This window comes from Solanum lycopersicum, chromosome 12, assembly GCF_036512215.1.
Source record: "Solanum lycopersicum chromosome 12, SLM_r2.1".
Taxonomy (NCBI): domain Eukaryota; kingdom Viridiplantae; phylum Streptophyta; class Magnoliopsida; order Solanales; family Solanaceae; genus Solanum; species Solanum lycopersicum.
In genome coordinates this window covers 3,055,985-3,073,471 of record NC_090811.1, presented here as the reverse complement: position 1 = coordinate 3,073,471, position 17,487 = coordinate 3,055,985, and the positions used below count along the sequence as shown (strand labels likewise).

At 35.2% G+C, this 17,487-nt stretch overlaps 1 protein-coding gene and 1 pseudogene across 1 annotated transcript; both read right to left on the bottom strand.

The window, feature by feature from the left end:
* Positions 1-6,282: 6,282 nt before the first annotated feature.
* On the bottom strand, positions 6,283-17,410 carry LOC101268260 (serine/threonine-protein kinase STY13-like; annotated as a pseudogene).
* LOC101268554 (serine/threonine-protein kinase STY13-like) lies at positions 7,082-7,477 on the bottom strand. Its single transcript, XM_019211357.1, has one exon. The coding sequence runs from the start codon at positions 7,475-7,477 to the stop codon at positions 7,082-7,084; it is 396 nt and encodes a 131-aa protein (XP_019066902.1).
* Positions 17,411-17,487: the final 77 nt, after the last annotated feature.

The window sequence follows — 17,487 nt, the reverse complement described above, 5'->3', positions numbered from 1 at the left end:
GTGGGGGGTCGGGTCTTTTCTCCTTTTCTTTTCTGGGTTTCTGGGGTCGTGTAGGGGTGTTGGGGGAAGAAGAAGGGAAAGGGAAATGGGTCGGGTCGGGTAGGAATTGGGTTGGGTTTAATGTGTTGGGCTGGCATAGTTGAAAAGGGGGATTTGAGTTGAAGTGGGCTGGGATATTTAAGTTAGTGTTGGGTTGAGAGGTAATTGGGCCTGGGGAGAGTGAACGAAGTGGGCCTGGGGATGTTGGGATTAAAGGAATTGGGTTTGGGAATAAGAGTGGGCTGATGGTGGAGTGGGTTTAAGATATACATATATACATATACATATATGTATATATGTACATATATTTTATTTTCGCAAGGTTTATAAAACTAACTAACTCATACCGACGCGGGTCAAAATTGGGTGTCAACAGTGAGACGAACTGGTTTCATTTCTAAGGTCTTAATGGAAGACCATGAAAAATTTTGGCCATTTTTATTTGGGATTTTTCGGTTCAGAAAAAATTAATGGGCTATAGTACATGAAAATCAGTAAAATCTACCTTTGTCTGCTTAGGTCTCGTTTTTGAACTTTAAAATGCATCATTTTTTCCATGGAACTGACTAGTTCCATTCCTAAGGTATTATAGACGTAGTTGAAACATTTCGGCCATTTTGTTTTGAGATTTCCAAATTAAAAAAAATCGACAGGCTATAACACATGAAAATCGATAAAATTTGTATTTGCCTGATTTAGGGCTTGTTTGAACTTTAAAATGTACCATTTTCTCCCGTAGGATGAACTTGTTCCATTTCTAAAGTCTTAATGGATGTCCATAAAATATTTTGGCCATTTTATTTCGTAATTTCTTGACTGAAAAAATTCATGGGCTATAGCACACGAAAATGAGTAAAATTTGTCTTTCCCTGCATTGGGACACGTTTGAACTCTAAAATGCACAATTTTTTCATGTGGGACGAACTTGTTTATTTTTTAAGGTCTTAATGGACATCCATAAAAATTTTAGGTTATATTTTGAGATTTTCGGATTAAAAAAATCAATGAGGTATAATACAAGAAAATCGATAAAATATGTCTTTGCCTGCTATTGAATCGTTTGAGCTTGAAAATGAACCACTTTATCCTGCGTAACGAATAGGTTCTATTTCTAAGGTCTTAATGGACGTCGATGAAAAATTTTGGCTGTTTTATTTTGAAATTTTTGGATAAAAAAACCCACGAGGTATAGTAGACGAAAATTGGTAGAATTTTTCTTTGCTTGCTTTGGACTCGTTTGAACTTGAAAATGCATTATTTTTCCTTGCGAGACGAACTGGTTCCATTTTTGAGGTCTTAACGGATGTCCAAGAAAATTTTTGGCAATTTTGTTTTGGGATTCTTGAATAAAAAAGAATCATTGGGATATAACGCGCAAAAATCGATAAAAATATTTCTTTTCCTTCTTTAGAGCTCATTTGAACTTTAAAATGCAACTTTTCCCTTGGGACGAAGTGATTCAATTTCTTAGGTCTTAAGGGACGTCCATGAAAAATTTTGACAGTTTTTTTTGGGATTTCCACATAAAAAAATTCATGAGCTCTAGCAAACGAAAATGGATAAAATCTACATTTGCTCGCTTTGTGGCTCTTTTGAAGTTGAAAATGCACTATTTTTCCCTGCGCAATGAACTGATTTAATTTCTAAGGTATTAACGAACATATATGAAAAATTACGGTCATTTTGAGTCAGAATTTCCGAATAAAAAATACACGTGCTTTGCCTACTTTGGAGCTCGTTTGAACTTGAAAATGCACTATTTTTTCACTAAGGGACGAACTGGTTCTATTTCTGAGGTCTTAACGGACGTCCTTTAAAAATTATGATCATTTTGTTTGAGATTTCTGGATTAAACAAATCTATGGGCTATAGCACATGAAAATCGATAAAATCTCCCTTTACCTGCTTTAGGGCTCGTTTGAACTATAAAATATACCATTTTCCTCGTGGAACGAACTGGTTCTATTTCTTAGGTTTTAACGGATGTCCACGAAAAAATTTTGGTCATTTTTTTTCCAGAATTTTTTGATAAAAAAATTCATGGGCTATAACACACGAAAATCGATTAAATCAGCCCTTGCCTGCTTTGGGGCTAGTTTGAACTTGAAAATGCACAATTTTCCCTGGATGAACTTGTTAAATTTCTAAGATTTTAATGAAAGTCCATGTAAATTTTTGGCCATTTTGTTTCAGAATTTAAGGATAAAAAAATCTATGGACTTTTAGCATATGAAAATCGATAAAATTTGGTTTTATTTTCTTTCGGGCTAATTTGAACTTTAAAATGAACCATTTTCCCCGTAGTACGAACTGGTTCCATTTTTGAGGTCTTCACTAATGCACATGAAAGTTTTCAGTCATTTTATTTCGAAATTCCCAGATAAATAAAATTTATGGGTTGTAGAACACGAAAATCGATAAAATATGTTTTTGTCTGCTATGGAGCTTGTTTTATTTTTAAAATGCATCATTTTCCTCGTGGGACAAACTAGATCAATTTCTAGAGCCTTAATGGACGTCCATAAAAAATTTCAGCCGTTTCGGGATATTCAGATCATAAAATTCATGGGTTAGAGTGCACGAAAATCAGTAAAATCTGCCTTTGCTTGTATTGGGGCTCGCTTGAAGATGAAAATGCACTATTTTTCTCGGCGGGACGAATATGTTCCATTTCGAAGGTCTTAACGGACGTCCATGAAAAATTTCGATCGTTCTCTTCTTGAATTTTCGGATAACAAAAATTCATGGGTTATAGCACACAAAAATTGATAGTTTCTTTTCCGCGAAGGATGAACTATTTCCATTTCTGAGGTCTTAACGGACATTAATAAAAAATTACGGTCATTTGTATAGAATTTTCTGAATAAAAAAAATTTCAAGTGCTATAGCACACGAAAATTGGTAAAATCTGCCATTGACTACTTTCGAGCTCGTTTGAACTTGAAAATGCGTTTTTTTCTCTGGTGGACAAACTTGTTCCATTTCTAAAGTCTTAACGGACGTCCATGAAAAATTATGATAATTTTGTATAGGAATTTCTTGATAAAAAAAATTCATTGTCTATAGCGCATGAAAATCGATAAAATCTACCTTCGCCTGCTTTTGGACTCCTTTGAACCTGAAAATGCACCATTATTTTCCCTCAGAATGAACTGGTTCAATTTTAAGATCTTAACGGATTTCCATAAAAAATATAGGCTATTTTATTTTGGGATTTCCCGATAAATTTTTTTATAGGATATAACACACGAAAATTGATAAAAATGTGTCTTTGCCTGCTTTGAGCTCGTTTGAACTTGAAAAATGCACCATTTTTCCCATCGGGTGATTTGGTTCCATTTCTAGGGTCTTAATGGACATCCATGAAAAATTTTGACAATTTCATTTTGTGATTTCCAAATTAAAAAAATTCATGGGCATAACACACGAAAATTGGTAAAATCTGTCTTTGCCTGCTTTCTGGCTCATTTGAACTTGAAAATGCATCATTTTTTCCTCGCAAGACGAATTACTTCTATTTCTAAGGTCTTAACAGACGTCCATGAAAAATTTCGGCCATGTTATTTCGGAATTTCTGGATAAAAATAAATTCATGGGCTATTGTCCACGAAAATCAATAAATTCTATCTTTGTTTGCTTTGTGCTCGTTTGAACTTGAAAATGCACCACTGATTTTATTTCTGAGGTCTTAACTGACATCCATGAAAATTTTCGGCCATTTTTTTTCAAGATTTTCGCATAAAAAAAATATATGTGCTATAGCACACGAAAATGGATAAAATTTGTCTTTGTGTGCTGTGACGCTCGTTTGAACTTAAAAATACACCATTTTTTCCTGTGGGACGAATTGATTCAATTTCTAAGGTCTTAATGGACGTCCATGAAAAACTTTTGTCATTTTATTTTGGAATTGTTGGATTAAAAAAAACAATGGGCATAGCACACGAAAATTGGTAAGATTTATCGTTGCCTTCTTTGAGGCTCGTTTGTACTTGAAAATGCACCAGTTTTTCTCACGGGACGAACTGGTTTCATAAGGTCTTAATGGACATCTATGAAAAATTTCGGCCATTTTATTTTAGAATTTTCGGATCAAAATAAGTCAAAGGGCTACAACATACAAAAATCGATAAAATTTTCTTTTGCCTTCTTTGGGGCTCGTTTGAATTTGAAGCGAGACAAACTAGTTCCATTTCTAAGATCTTAACAAACATCCATGAAATTTTTTGGCTATTTTGTTTCATTTTTCGGGATAAAATATCAATGAGTTATAGCACACGAAAATCGATAATATCTGTCTTTGCCTGCTCTGGGGCTCTTTTGAACTTTAAAAGGCACCATTTATCCCGCAGGACGAACTGGTTTCATTGATAAGGTCTTAACGGAGGTATACTAAAATATTTGGCCATTTTTTTATGGGATTTCGGGATATAGAAAATTTATGACTATAGTACATGAAAATCGGTAAAATATATCTTTGTCTATTTTTGGGCTCGTTTGAATTTGAAAAGACACCATTTTTACCGCGGGATGAATTGGCTTCATTTCTATGCTCTTAACGGATTAGCATGAAACATTTTGATTATTTTGTTTCGATATAAGAAGAATATATTCATGGACTATATATAGCACACGGAAATTGGTAAAATCTACCTATGCCCTCTTTGGGACTCGTTTGAACTTGAAAATGCACCATTTTCCCCCGTGGGACGAATTGGTTCCACTTCTAAGGTCTTAACAGACATCCATGAAAATTTTTGGCCATTTTGTTACGGAATTTTCGGATTAAAAAAATTTCATGGGCTATATATAGCATATGGAAATCAATAAAATCTTTCTTTGCCTGCTTTGTGACTCGTTTGAACTTGAAAATGCACTTTTTTCATTGCGGGATGAACTGGTTCCATTTCTAAAGTCAAACGAACCTCGTAGAAGGCAAACCCCTCATTTTACCAATTTTCTTGTGCTATAGTCAATGATTTTTTCGGTGATCCAAAATTCCGACGTCTTTTTTGCCCTTTTTTGTGTGGTCTATCAAGACGTTAGATAAGGAGTCAGTTGTGTGTGACAGTCAAAATGGTCTATTTTGAAAGTCAAACAAGTCCCCAAGCACGTAAACCCCCGATTTTATCGATTTTTTTGTGGTATAGTCCATGGATTTTTTGTGATTCGGATTTTTGATGTCTTTTTTGCCCAAATTTTTCTTGGACGTTTGTTAAGATATTAGCTATGAAACTAGTTGTCCCTGACACAAAAACAATCTATTTTCTAGGTCAAACGAGCCGCGAAGTAGGTATACCCAATTTTGCCCATTTTCGTGTACTATAGAATTTTGATCTCTCTTTTGCCCAAATTTTTTGTGCACGTCCATTAAGATGTTATCTAGGGAGTCAGTTGGCCTTGACGCCAAAGACAGACTATTTTGAAGGTCAATTGAGCCCCGGAGCAGGTAAACCCCTTATTTTATCAATTTTCTTGTGCTATAGTCCACGATCTTTTTTGATGATCCAAAATTTCGATGTCTTTTTTTGCCCAAAGTTTTTGTTGACGCCCGTTAAGATGTTAGCTGCGGAGAAAGTTGGCCCTAAACGTCAAAAACGGTCTATTTTGAAGGTCAAATGAGCCCCAAAGCAGGTAATCCCCTCCCCCCCTTGATCGATTTTCGTGTGTTATAGTCCATGAAATTTTTGTGATCCAAAATTCCGTCGTCTTTTTTGTCTAAATTTTTCGTGGATGTTCGTTAAGATGTTAACTATGGAGCCAATTGAACTTGATAGCCAAAACGACCCATGTTCAAGATCAAACGAGCCCTGAAGCAGGTATATCCCATTTTGCCGATTTTCATGCATCATAGTTCATGGATTTTGTGACAGGAGCACCCAAATTTTTTTCTCTCTAAAAACTTTATGAGGATCTATGTTATGAGTTGAGAACCTTTACATATACTCACACTATTATTTAACGCCCATTTCCATATTTACAGGCCTTTTTAGAATTTCTTAAATTTTTCAATTTTTTGTGTGTTTTAGCCCATTGATTTGGCATTCTGAGCATCTGAAGTTTTTTTCTTAAAAAAATTATGAGGACCTCCGTAATTATTTAGGAAACCTTAAAGTACACTCACACCATTGTTTTAATAATTATTACCGCATTACAAGCTCTTTTTGAAGAATCGTTCAAATTTCACAATTTTTTGTGTGTATTAACCCATGGATCTGGCGCACGAATCACACAAAACTTTTATTTATGAGGACCTCCTTAATGAGTTAGGAAACCTTCACGTATACTCACCCCATTTTTTTAACGCTCATTTCCGTATTTATGAGCCCTTTTTAAGAATAGACCTTTTTCTCAGAATTTCTTTGGCCTATATCTCTCCTTAAACTCATTATAGCCAACTTATCACACTTTTTCATTGGGGCATGCATCTGTGCATATTTTCTTCATATATCTGAATTATTTCAATCTCACTTTTCTCATCTTATTCTTTACGAAGGTCCGTCTCACTTTATTATGAATATCTTTATTCTTAATTATTTTATCTCTTCTACTATACTAAAACATCCACTTCAATATTCCTAGCTATTGGGAATAACTTGCTAGTAAATAATTAATCTAATACGAATTTTAGAATCATGTCTAATGTAAATAAATCCTGATTTATAATCACTAATCTATGACATTTATGTAAAATATAGTGTTGATTAAGCAAATATGTACACACCTCAACTATTTCATTAGCTATTTGCCATTTTTGTGTAACTTTCTCCATCAAAGCTTCGATAAATGAAAAAGGGATTACATAATCTCTTATACTCATTTCACAATATAATCTCTTACGCTCATTCACAATATAAATAGAAGAAAACGACTCTATCAAGATCTTACATGTTTTACTTCACATATTTTTTGTATGTATGTATTACTAATCTCCTATGAAAAAAAGATTTTGCCAATTCAACATCTTTTGCCTCCAGTTTTCCTCTTCCTGTGTAGCCGTAGGACGAGGGCAGCACCTGAAACGCGCCTTTCTGAATATCAGTCATGATTTCTGTCTCCCTGCTGCCTCGAGCGTCTTGTCCACTTGAATTCGAGCAACACCAAAGTCTGCAATCTTGATTGACTTGTCAGCAGCAATCAGTAGATTGTCGGATTCTAGATCTCGATGAATAAGATTCAGACCATGCACATGCTCCACATCCAAGACCAGCTTAACAGCTAACTTCAATGGCACAACTTGGTTTTGCAGGAACTGACACACTGATCCCCCTCTTGTATATTCAGTTACAATACACGACTCATTGGCTTTACGACATGCACCAATAAATCGAATAATATTTGGATGCTTTGCCAACATCGCGACCTCATGCTGAAATTGCTGCTCCATAAAGTGAGCCTTCGCAAGATCAATCGCAGTGCAGGACGAGATAGCTGGCATGCACCTCGACTGATTTCGGGGGATACCTATCACTTTCCTCCACCAACATGTACCAAACAACTCTTTACCAAGGCTAGGACAGATGGGAAGAAGCCACCTAGTATTAAACTTTAATTAAAACACAAAATATTCATAAAAATGAACGATCAAAGGCAAAATCAAGGAAGAAAAAAAGTAAATTAATTTACCTCGATTGTGATTATGACTCTACTTGTTTTCCGACGCCGATCAATTTTCAGACTACTGGAGCTTTGAAGAAAGATCGAAGTAAAAACTAAGAGAAGTAACACGAGAAAAAAAGAACACATAGAGAGAGTAATGTATGAGTACGATTTACATGTGTGAGTACTAGTTTATATAGGGACTACTTGTATTAGAATTGTTCGATAAATTTCATTTTGACCCTTGAATTATGATTTATTTCAATTGAACATCCAAACACATGAAATTGTGTTTTTATTATATACTTTTGGTTCAAATTTTAAAAGAAAAAAAATTACTACAAATGAGATTTATGAGTTCACACTACAAATGAGATTTATGAGTGTAGATAAAAGTCATACTACAAATGTGAATGTATTTGGTTAGATTTAATGATTTTTCCACTTTTGATTTAAGGAATATAATCATAATTACCACAATAAAGCTAGTTTTAATAATTTTTTCCACTTTGAATAAAAGATAGTAGTAACAAATAAGAAGAGGCATGAGATGAATTTGGTGGTTGGACAACTCAAATATTGCAAGCTAGAATTAATGAATTTTTCCACTTGAATTTAAGGAAAATACTAATAAATACGAAAGAAAAAAAAAGGCAAATTTTGTGGTTGGACGAATCAAATATCGTATGTGATATTTGATGAATTTTTCACTTTCAATTTAAGGGAAAACACTAATAAATAAGAACAACAAGGCAAATTTAGAGGATGGACGAATCAAATATCTTAAGCTATATTTTAATGGATTTTTCCACTTTTTGAGTTTTAGAAATTACTAATACATAAGAAGAGGAAAATAAAATAAAATTAGTGATTGGACGAATCACTGTTTTATTTGAATTGACACACTTCCCCCTTCACTAAAAACTTATATCACACCACCCGCCTTCTTTCTCAAACTCATGATAAGAAGTGTATTTCATATATCATACTTCTAAATACTCACAAGGAAAGTCTACCCTTTTCTCTAGTCATGTATAGCTCAAGGTGTAGTATAATTCGAAATGCCATTAAAGAATCAACCACGCACTAAATGCCATTAAAGAATCCCAAAGTAACTACCGTCTAAATGGAAAACCTCTTAACCATGGCAACTCTAACTTAGTCTTCACAGGCTTAGCATAATCAGACTATAACCTACCATAGACCCTTTGTTATCCGTAGTTGGAATTGGTAATAACATCATTAATAAAATTTCAACTGAAATTAGGGAGAATTCACCAATATCAAGTACTCATAAACAGATTACAAGCACAGAAGATAGAAACACATCGCTAACTAAGAATTTAGATAAAAAATGGAACTCTAAAACAAGCCTAGGGATGCATAAATTTAGCTGCTTAATTACTCTTCATTGAAACAAACAATCATTTTGTAGTCTTGTTGTGAGTTAACAAGCTCATAATTTAGAACCGTTGAATTCAGAAACCAAAATAACATCAGCAACAACATTCCCACGAAAAAAACAACTAATTTTTAACTAACTTCATATACCAACAAACAGACAAGAATTACAAAATGAAATGAATCTCTACAATGAGTCTATATGTTTAATTTTAGGTGCTTTTTTAATTTGCATTGAAACAAACAACTATGTTGAAGCCAACTGCAAGTTAGCAAGCTCATAATTAAAATTGCTAAGAGAATCAAAGATCAAAATAACATAGTCAGCAAACTGACGAGAAAAACGATTTAATAACAACTATATGTATATATATATATATATATATAAAGAGAAAGAGAATATTACGCGGTTATCGATGTTGCATTCATCCTTCTCATCATGAGCCATGAATATATAGGTCCGTTTGACATATCGATTGTAAGCCTTGTTCAACACTGTTGTTCTTATACCGGCTTCATCTTACTCCGTCGTTTTCTCCAGCCAAAACCCTACCAATCACAGTTGAGTTTGAAGAGGGTGTTGTGTACAGAGTCTTATCCCCCCCCCCCCAACCATGTAAAAGTAGAGAGGTTGTTTCCGATAGGTCCTAAAACATATCACAATGTGTGCTGCACTGATAAAACTATCAGAGTGTAACAAAGGAAACAAGGCTGCAAGCATAGATGAGTATTTCATATAATTCAGAACCTGATACAACTTTGAACAAATTCAGCAAGCCAACTAGTCGCTGTCTTAAATCCACAGCATAGAAATGTTTAGTTTTTTCGCATAACTATAACCCTTTTTCTATCTGAAAAGAGATTGTGCCGGATAGATATTATTAACTCAAAATCAGTTTTTCAATTCAATGTCTTTTGCCTCCAGTTTAATCTTTCCCAGTAGCCGTAGGACGAGGACAGGACCTGAAACGTGCCCTTCTGACATTAGTCATTATTTCTATCTCAGCCGCCTCAAGCATCTTGACCACCTGAGAGAAAGTTGGTCGCTTATCGGGGTCAAAATCCCAGCAGCAGGTCATGATATTAGATAAGACAGGCAAGCAATCATTGGGGATTATTGGACGGGCGCCTTTGTTGACAACAGCAAAAGCGGCCTGCACAGCAGTCATGCTCGGGTAAGGAAGCAACCCTGTTATGAGCTCCCACAGAACAATGCCAAAACTATAAACATCAACTTTCTGGGTGTATGATCGGTGCTGGAGCATCTCCCTACAAAACAAAGTCAAACGCTTAGACATCCACAACAAAACACAGATGTTATTGCTAACAACTTTGCGCATCATTTTCCTTTTTCTGAATCAGATTGTGCCAACCAAGGAGATCATCCAATAGATATCAATAAATTTTCAACAGTATGACAATCAGGTACTAACGCATGAATTAATAAAATAGTCAGCCTATACAAGCACCGTAACACATAACACAAACTGTAAAATATATTCTTACATACCATATACCTGCTTCTAAATTAGTTTGGCGTATCATAATACATATGAACAGATGGCGTTTCATAATACATATGAACAGACTTGGCAAATCAAGCCCATGTGGACACCCCTGCCCACTAAATAGATTTAATGCTTTTGTTTTTCCTATCATTCTTGGAGGTGATGAGTTCTAGTGGAGAAATCCGAACGGTTTCAAATATTCTTATTCTTCAGCAACTAAAGGTAACATGTGATCCATATTATATGGAGTATGGACAGGTAGGTTCTATAGAGTGGTGGTTAGACCGACCCTGTAGTATGGGCAGGGGCGGATTTAAGAGTAGTCTGCTTGCTTACTTGGAAAAATTGTGATTAAAAGGGAAAACAGATAAAAAAAGATATATAGTACAAAGTGATACTCTACATATTTGTGTAGCTTAGTTGGTAAGTCTTAGCTTTTCCAAAGATGAGGTCGCGGGTGCGAACCTGCTTAACCTCATTTTTTATACAAATTTTCTATTTTCTTTCCTTCTTTCTCACTTTAGTATAAATTACCATTTTATATTATTTTCTCCTTTCTCACTTTTATATATATATATATATATATATATATATATATATATATATATATATATATATATATATATATATATATATATATATATATAAATAAATAAAACAAAAAAAACTAAAAGGTGACACAACTTACGAAAAATCCTGCGTACGCCACCGAGTATGGGGCAAAGTGTTGGCTTATTAAGAAATCTTATGTTCATAAGAAGAAAATCATTGTGATGAGAATATTGAGGTAGATATTGTGGGCATACTAAGAGAGACAAGATTAAGAATGGAGATATCCTGGACAAGGTAGGAGTGGCCTCCATGTTGAACAAGATGAGGGATGTGAGACTAAGATGATTTGGACATGTGAGGAGTATAGACGCCTCACTCCTCATAGGAGGTGTGAGATGTTGGTAGTGGAGGACGTCATGAAAGGTAAAGTCGGGCCACAGAAGTACTGGGAGGGAGTGATTAGATGAAGTGCATCTAGATCTTACTGAAAAAATGGCCTTTGATAAGAGAGTATAAAGGTCGCGTATTAAGGTAAATTGTTAGTTGGAAATTGAGCATTCTCTTGCTTCCTGATTAGCAAGTTTATTTAAAGTTTAGGGCCTTTTCAGAAGAAAGCTCTATCACAACAAGGTAAGGGCAACATTGCATACACTCTACTCTCTCAAACCCCACAAGTGGGATTGCACTAAGTATGTTGTTGCTACTATTAAATAGGGTGGACCTAGAGTATTGGGTATAGGTTCACTGGAATCCAGTCAATAAATAAATAGAAACTATTTGTTGTGATCTACAAAGTAAGTTATTGGTCCAACAAGATAAATGGGAACTTGCTTAAGCTTTATTGCCCTCCTCATTGAAGGCTCAATTCCCCGTATCATTGGGACTGATAATTTTTAAATCCTAAATCCGCTTCTCATATGGACTTGTTTGTGACTATGAATTTAATTAGATCTAAGTATCATTATAGGTATGCACATTTTTTTGTAAAGTATTTGTGTATTTTGAAGAGTACATACAACAACGACACACCTATTGCAATAAGTATGTAATGCGAAGGACCGATATAACATAGCATGTGAGGCACGAAAAGTTAGATGTCAGAATACTGAGTCATAATCGGCCTCATTTACGATCTCAGTAACTCAACAAGTTATACTAATTGATTGATCATTATGGGGTTTTAATGCTCCTTTGGTTTCAAAAGATCTAGTTCAACATATATAAGGCATTTGTCAAATCGGGTGTAGCAACATGTGTTGTAAGACTTAATACCAAATAAGTCATTCTTCTTATCGGGCATTGATTTCCTCGTGTGTCACATAGCTTCCGCATTTTTGTTCAAAGCCATCTCTTAAAGAAATTTGAAGTATGGGATTACTGCTTGAAGCAATGCACTTCGGATAAGTTGTGCTTTAAAAAATGACGCGCAAAATGATTTTAGCGAGAAAGGAACTAATAGCCATTCTGCTTCACTTACTTCTTATAGCCATTCTGCTTCACTTTTTGCTTCAAATTACTCCATGGACTTTGTCGGTTTTGGTGTTTACATGAAAGCGGATGGCCTACTTGGAATTGAATCGGCCATTAGAGCTAGAACTTTGAGGTCACGAGGTGAGAATTTCATCTTTTAATTGTATTTAAAGCTTCAACATTTAAGTTATTAATCTTTTAAAATTACTCTTCTATAGTTGAATGGTGGATGCAATTTGGTCATAATGTCCCAAACTTGCAACAGTTTGCTATTAGAATGCAAAGTTTAACTTGTAGCGCATCCGATTGTGAGAGAAATTGGAGCGTGTATGAACATGTGATAAACTATATTACATTAATACATTATTACTAATTTAATTGATACCTTAATCATCCCAAGTCAACCTGTTAAGTACTTTCTACTATGTGCAGATTCATAGTAAAAAGAGAAATAGGCTTGAGTTGACACGCCTCAATGATCTAGTGTTCATCAAATATAATAGAACATTGGCGCGTCGTGACAATGCTCGTAATACCATTGATCCAATTTTGTTGGATAGTATTGATGAGGCAAATGAATGGTTAACTGGAGCACCACAAGATCACCAAGATGAAGAAGTGTACGAAGGAGAAAGTCTCACTTGTGGTGACATTTCTATGGCAAGTGGTATTGAGGAGAATATTTATAATTTTTGGGAGAGTACTTTAAGGGGCAAGGAAAGAGGAGTTGGAGGTTCTAGTTCGAGTCGAAACCTCGTTGATGAGCCTTCTGATGATGAAGAAGATGATGACCAAGTAGAACCCTTGGTTATGGCACTTGAAGAGTTTGAGGATCTTGTTGAAGAATGGGAGTTTGAGTCTTTGTGATCTAATTATGTTTTTGATTTTTTGTTTTATATGTTATGACTTATGAGTATTATTGATTATCTATCTATAGAGTTATTTAATATTTTTTTATTTTTATACTAAATGTCGCTTTTTTTAAAAGTGTGTGCTTCACTTCACGCTTCTCTTCCGTGAAGCGAATCCTCATCGCTTTTTTCCGCTTCTCGCTTCCCAAAAACAGTGTTTCTCGCTTCATATAAGACTACTCTTAATAATTGGAGGTTTCAACAAATGATTCGACTTCATGAAAAGACTACTAAATTTGTATATGATTGTCTAATGATGAAAAAAGTCTATGTAGTAACTCAACGGAGAATCATATCATTGTTGTAGCGTCTAGTTTTTGCAAGGCCCTTCTAGAATTCCATCTAGAAACATCCGAAGAAGAATGAACTTCTTTCCACCTCAGAGAAACTAAAAGTGGCATACTTCATTTTTTAAAAATTAAAGTTGGGTCTAAAAAAAGCAAACCAAACCATAACCTGATCTAGCCCAAAACACCTACAGCCTGTCCAAATATGAAAGAAATTAAAGAAATGAACCAAAAGGAAAAAACAAAAAGAGAGATGGTTGTCTTCCAGCTTGAGCTTCCATCTGCCATGGAGGACGAAGACGAAGCGATTGCCTTGGAGTGAAATTGACTCATCAACAACTGCAACCAGCTGAGTTCGGTTGTTTCCACATAAGGCACTCTAAATCTCATGGAAACAAATTTCATTGTATACTTTTCAATACAGCTCGAACAACTCATATAAGAATCGATCTACTCCCTAACTTACTTTAATCTTGTAACGCCATCCTTGAGCTCCATTTTTAAGTTTTACCCTTTCCAGCAGATTCAGTCAGAAACCCTAACTAAGAAACCACTGCATAGGCCAGGGACCCATTCTTACCCATACATTATTCTAAAATAGCTTCACTGCTTTGAAGAAAGAGGTAATGCTAAAGACGGTGCAGGAAGATCGATACTCACGAAGGAGAGAAAGAGATAATATACTTCCCATAGAATTTCCATTTACATATTCGACAAGAATAGAATTGTGGTTCATATCTCTCAGACACATCCAGTAAGTGAACTCACTGAGGTAATTAATGTCTTAGACCCCTTTTCAGATAAACGCAACTTTACTCTATTTGAAAATGGAATCCAATCCAACTTGCAGATATCTCGACTTCATGTAACTATACCCACCAAGGTTTCAGGTTTAGGCATATGGGAAGAGTACACTTGGTGTTTTCTGTCACTGGGATGATTGAACCCTAATCTTCATTGACAACTAAGCGAAACCCTTAAATGTGTCTAACTTGAATCAAGTTACAAGTCTTGGACAAGAAGGAAGAGGAAAAGGATGGAAATGAATTGAAAGAGAGTAAGGTCAATCAACTCTTTAACCTCGATGCTTTTCACTTCAGTTTTTAGAAAAATTATTCAATAAAGAGAATCCAACATGCTACAACAACATACCCTATGAAATCCCACTCAATGGGGTTTGGGTTGGGTAGAGAGAAAGCAGACCTTACCCTTGCCTCCTAGAAGAAGAGAGGTTGTGTCCGGAAGATGTTTGGCTAAAGAAACATGTAACAAAGTAATTTAAAATAAAATAAAATACATAAAGTAATGCAGACAGAGAAAACAATAGCCTAAAAGAATAGGATAAAAGGCTTAAGAGCTCTAATATAGGATTTGGCAATAAGCTCAAACAGGATCAAGACAACAGATTTGACAAGGCTGCTATAGAGTCTAGATGCTTACGGAGCCATCCAGCGGTAAGTGCCAGTTTCTGGTGTCATTCCTTCAGTTAGCACCTCAATCCGAGCAATACCGAAGTCTGCAATCTTGATTGACTTGTCAGCAGCAATCAATAGATTGTCAGATTTTAGGTCTCGATGAATGAGATTCAGACCATGCACATACTCCATCCCCTTTGCCACATCCAAAGCCTGCTTAACTGCTAACTTCAATGGCGCAGCTCGGTTTTGTCGCTTCGCGAGGAACTGACGCACTGATCCTCCGCTTGCATATTCAGTCACAATGCATAACACCATGGTTTTACGACATGCACCAACAAATCGTATGATATTTGGATGCTTTAAATTTGCTAGCATCCTGACCTCATGTTGAAATTGCTGCTCTATAAAGTGAGACTTCTCAAGAGCATGTTCTGGCCTCTCTAGAAGCTTAATGGCAACATCTTCACCATTATAAGTTCCGTTATAGAGCTTCCCAAAAGAGCCTTGAGCAAATGCTTGTCCAATGGTAAGCCTACTCAAGTCAATTGTCCACTCATCACAAATCACAAGCCCAGTGGTGGGGAATTGAGGATCAACCAAGGCTTGAGCAAGGGCATCATCGCTCAACCTAGAAACTCTCCCCCCGACTACGCTAGCAGCGACAGAATAGTTACTGTGGATATGATTACCCTGCTGGTTTAGAATATCAGTGTGAGAACCATTTGAACCAACACTGCTGTTATCCACTGCCATTGCACCAGAACCACTAGCATTGTTCATCCCATAACCTTGAATAGACATGTTTGCCCTTTGCCAATCTTATGATAAAAAACTTGCGACAGTTTTGATTCAAATCTACAAGTCCAACAAATGTCGGAGCCCCGGTAGTTTTTCTGATAAAGCAGGTACAGTAGAAGAGCTTCAATCCGGCTTATTTGTTTTGCATAAAGATTTCTAAAATCAAGCCGTACCTCAACAACCCTGAAAAACATAAAAATTGAAAAAGGTTAGGTTCATCAAAATCAATTCTTCTATGTAGACCTAGAAGGTCAAACGCTTGTGAAACTGAGTAATCATGTTTCCTCTTTGATGAAAAACATACTAGAGGTAGGAAGCAATTATCTCCAACTTCAACTTTCACCACTACAATTTTCTTCCGATTATAGGGGGTTTTGCAAGAGGAAAAAAATGTCGGAAATTTTATCTCCATATCAAACTTCCGAAGGCAAAAAAAATCCAAAATTTAAACATAGTACAACTTTCAGCAGAACTCCACATCATAGAAATTAAAAAAAGGCTAAACTTGTCACAAAAAAAATAGATCTAAAAGGACGAACGAGAAAACATTACTCCAATTTCAAATCTTTTTTTTAGTAAGAGTGGTGTTCGGGCTTAGTTTGCGTACATTTCGACTAATTCAAGGGGATACCTATCACTTCCCACCCGCAACAAGTACCAAGCAACTCTATTTACCAGGGCTAGGACGGATGGAAAGGAAGCACCGAATGTTAAACTTTAATCAAACCATAGAATATTCATAGAAATGAACGATCAAGGGCAAAATCAAAGAGAAAAGTAAATTTACCTCGATTTGAATTGAGATAGAAAGAAAATGAACCACTTCTATTCTTGGAAATGAGGTATATGAAGAATGTGATGACTCTACTTGTTTTCTGATGCCGATCAATTATCAGACCACTGGATCTTTGAAGAAAAATCGAAGTAAAAACTGAGAGAAGTGAACACGATAAAAAAGAAGAACACAAAGAGAGACTGATGTATGAAAAGAATTTTCTTTAGCTAAGATAAAAGAAAATCTCTATAATGTTTTTTTTTGCATATGGTGTATTCAATCGCAAGATACATGTGTGAGTAAGAATTTATGTGGGACCTACTTGTATTAGAATTATTTTAGTGTTTAATAAATTTCATTTTGACTCTAATAAATATGAGGATAAATTTTAAAATGTTCTCCAATTATTAATTATAAATGTCCTTAATTATTTAAAAGCTTAGTAAACATCAAACAAAATACATGTGCTTGAGATTTTTTCTTTATTTTAACTATAGTTAATCAGCCAGTAAGTTCACATCAAAAAAGTGATTTTGGAGTGTGGATTACAAATGCGATTTTGAAAGTGAATGTATTTGGTTGTACATACAAGTTAGATTTAATGAAATTTTTCCACTTTTCATTCAAGGAATATACTCATAATTACTACAATAAAGCAAGATTTAATAATTTTTTCCACTCCCAATTAAAGATAGTAGAAATAAATAAGAAGAGACACAAGAGAAATTT

Bases quoted from the DNA above. Each gene is read 5' to 3' on its own strand.
- LOC101268554 (XM_019211357.1), bottom strand. From the start codon at position 7,477: ATGCCAGCTATCTCGTCCTGCACTGCGATTGATCTTGCGAAGGCTCAC.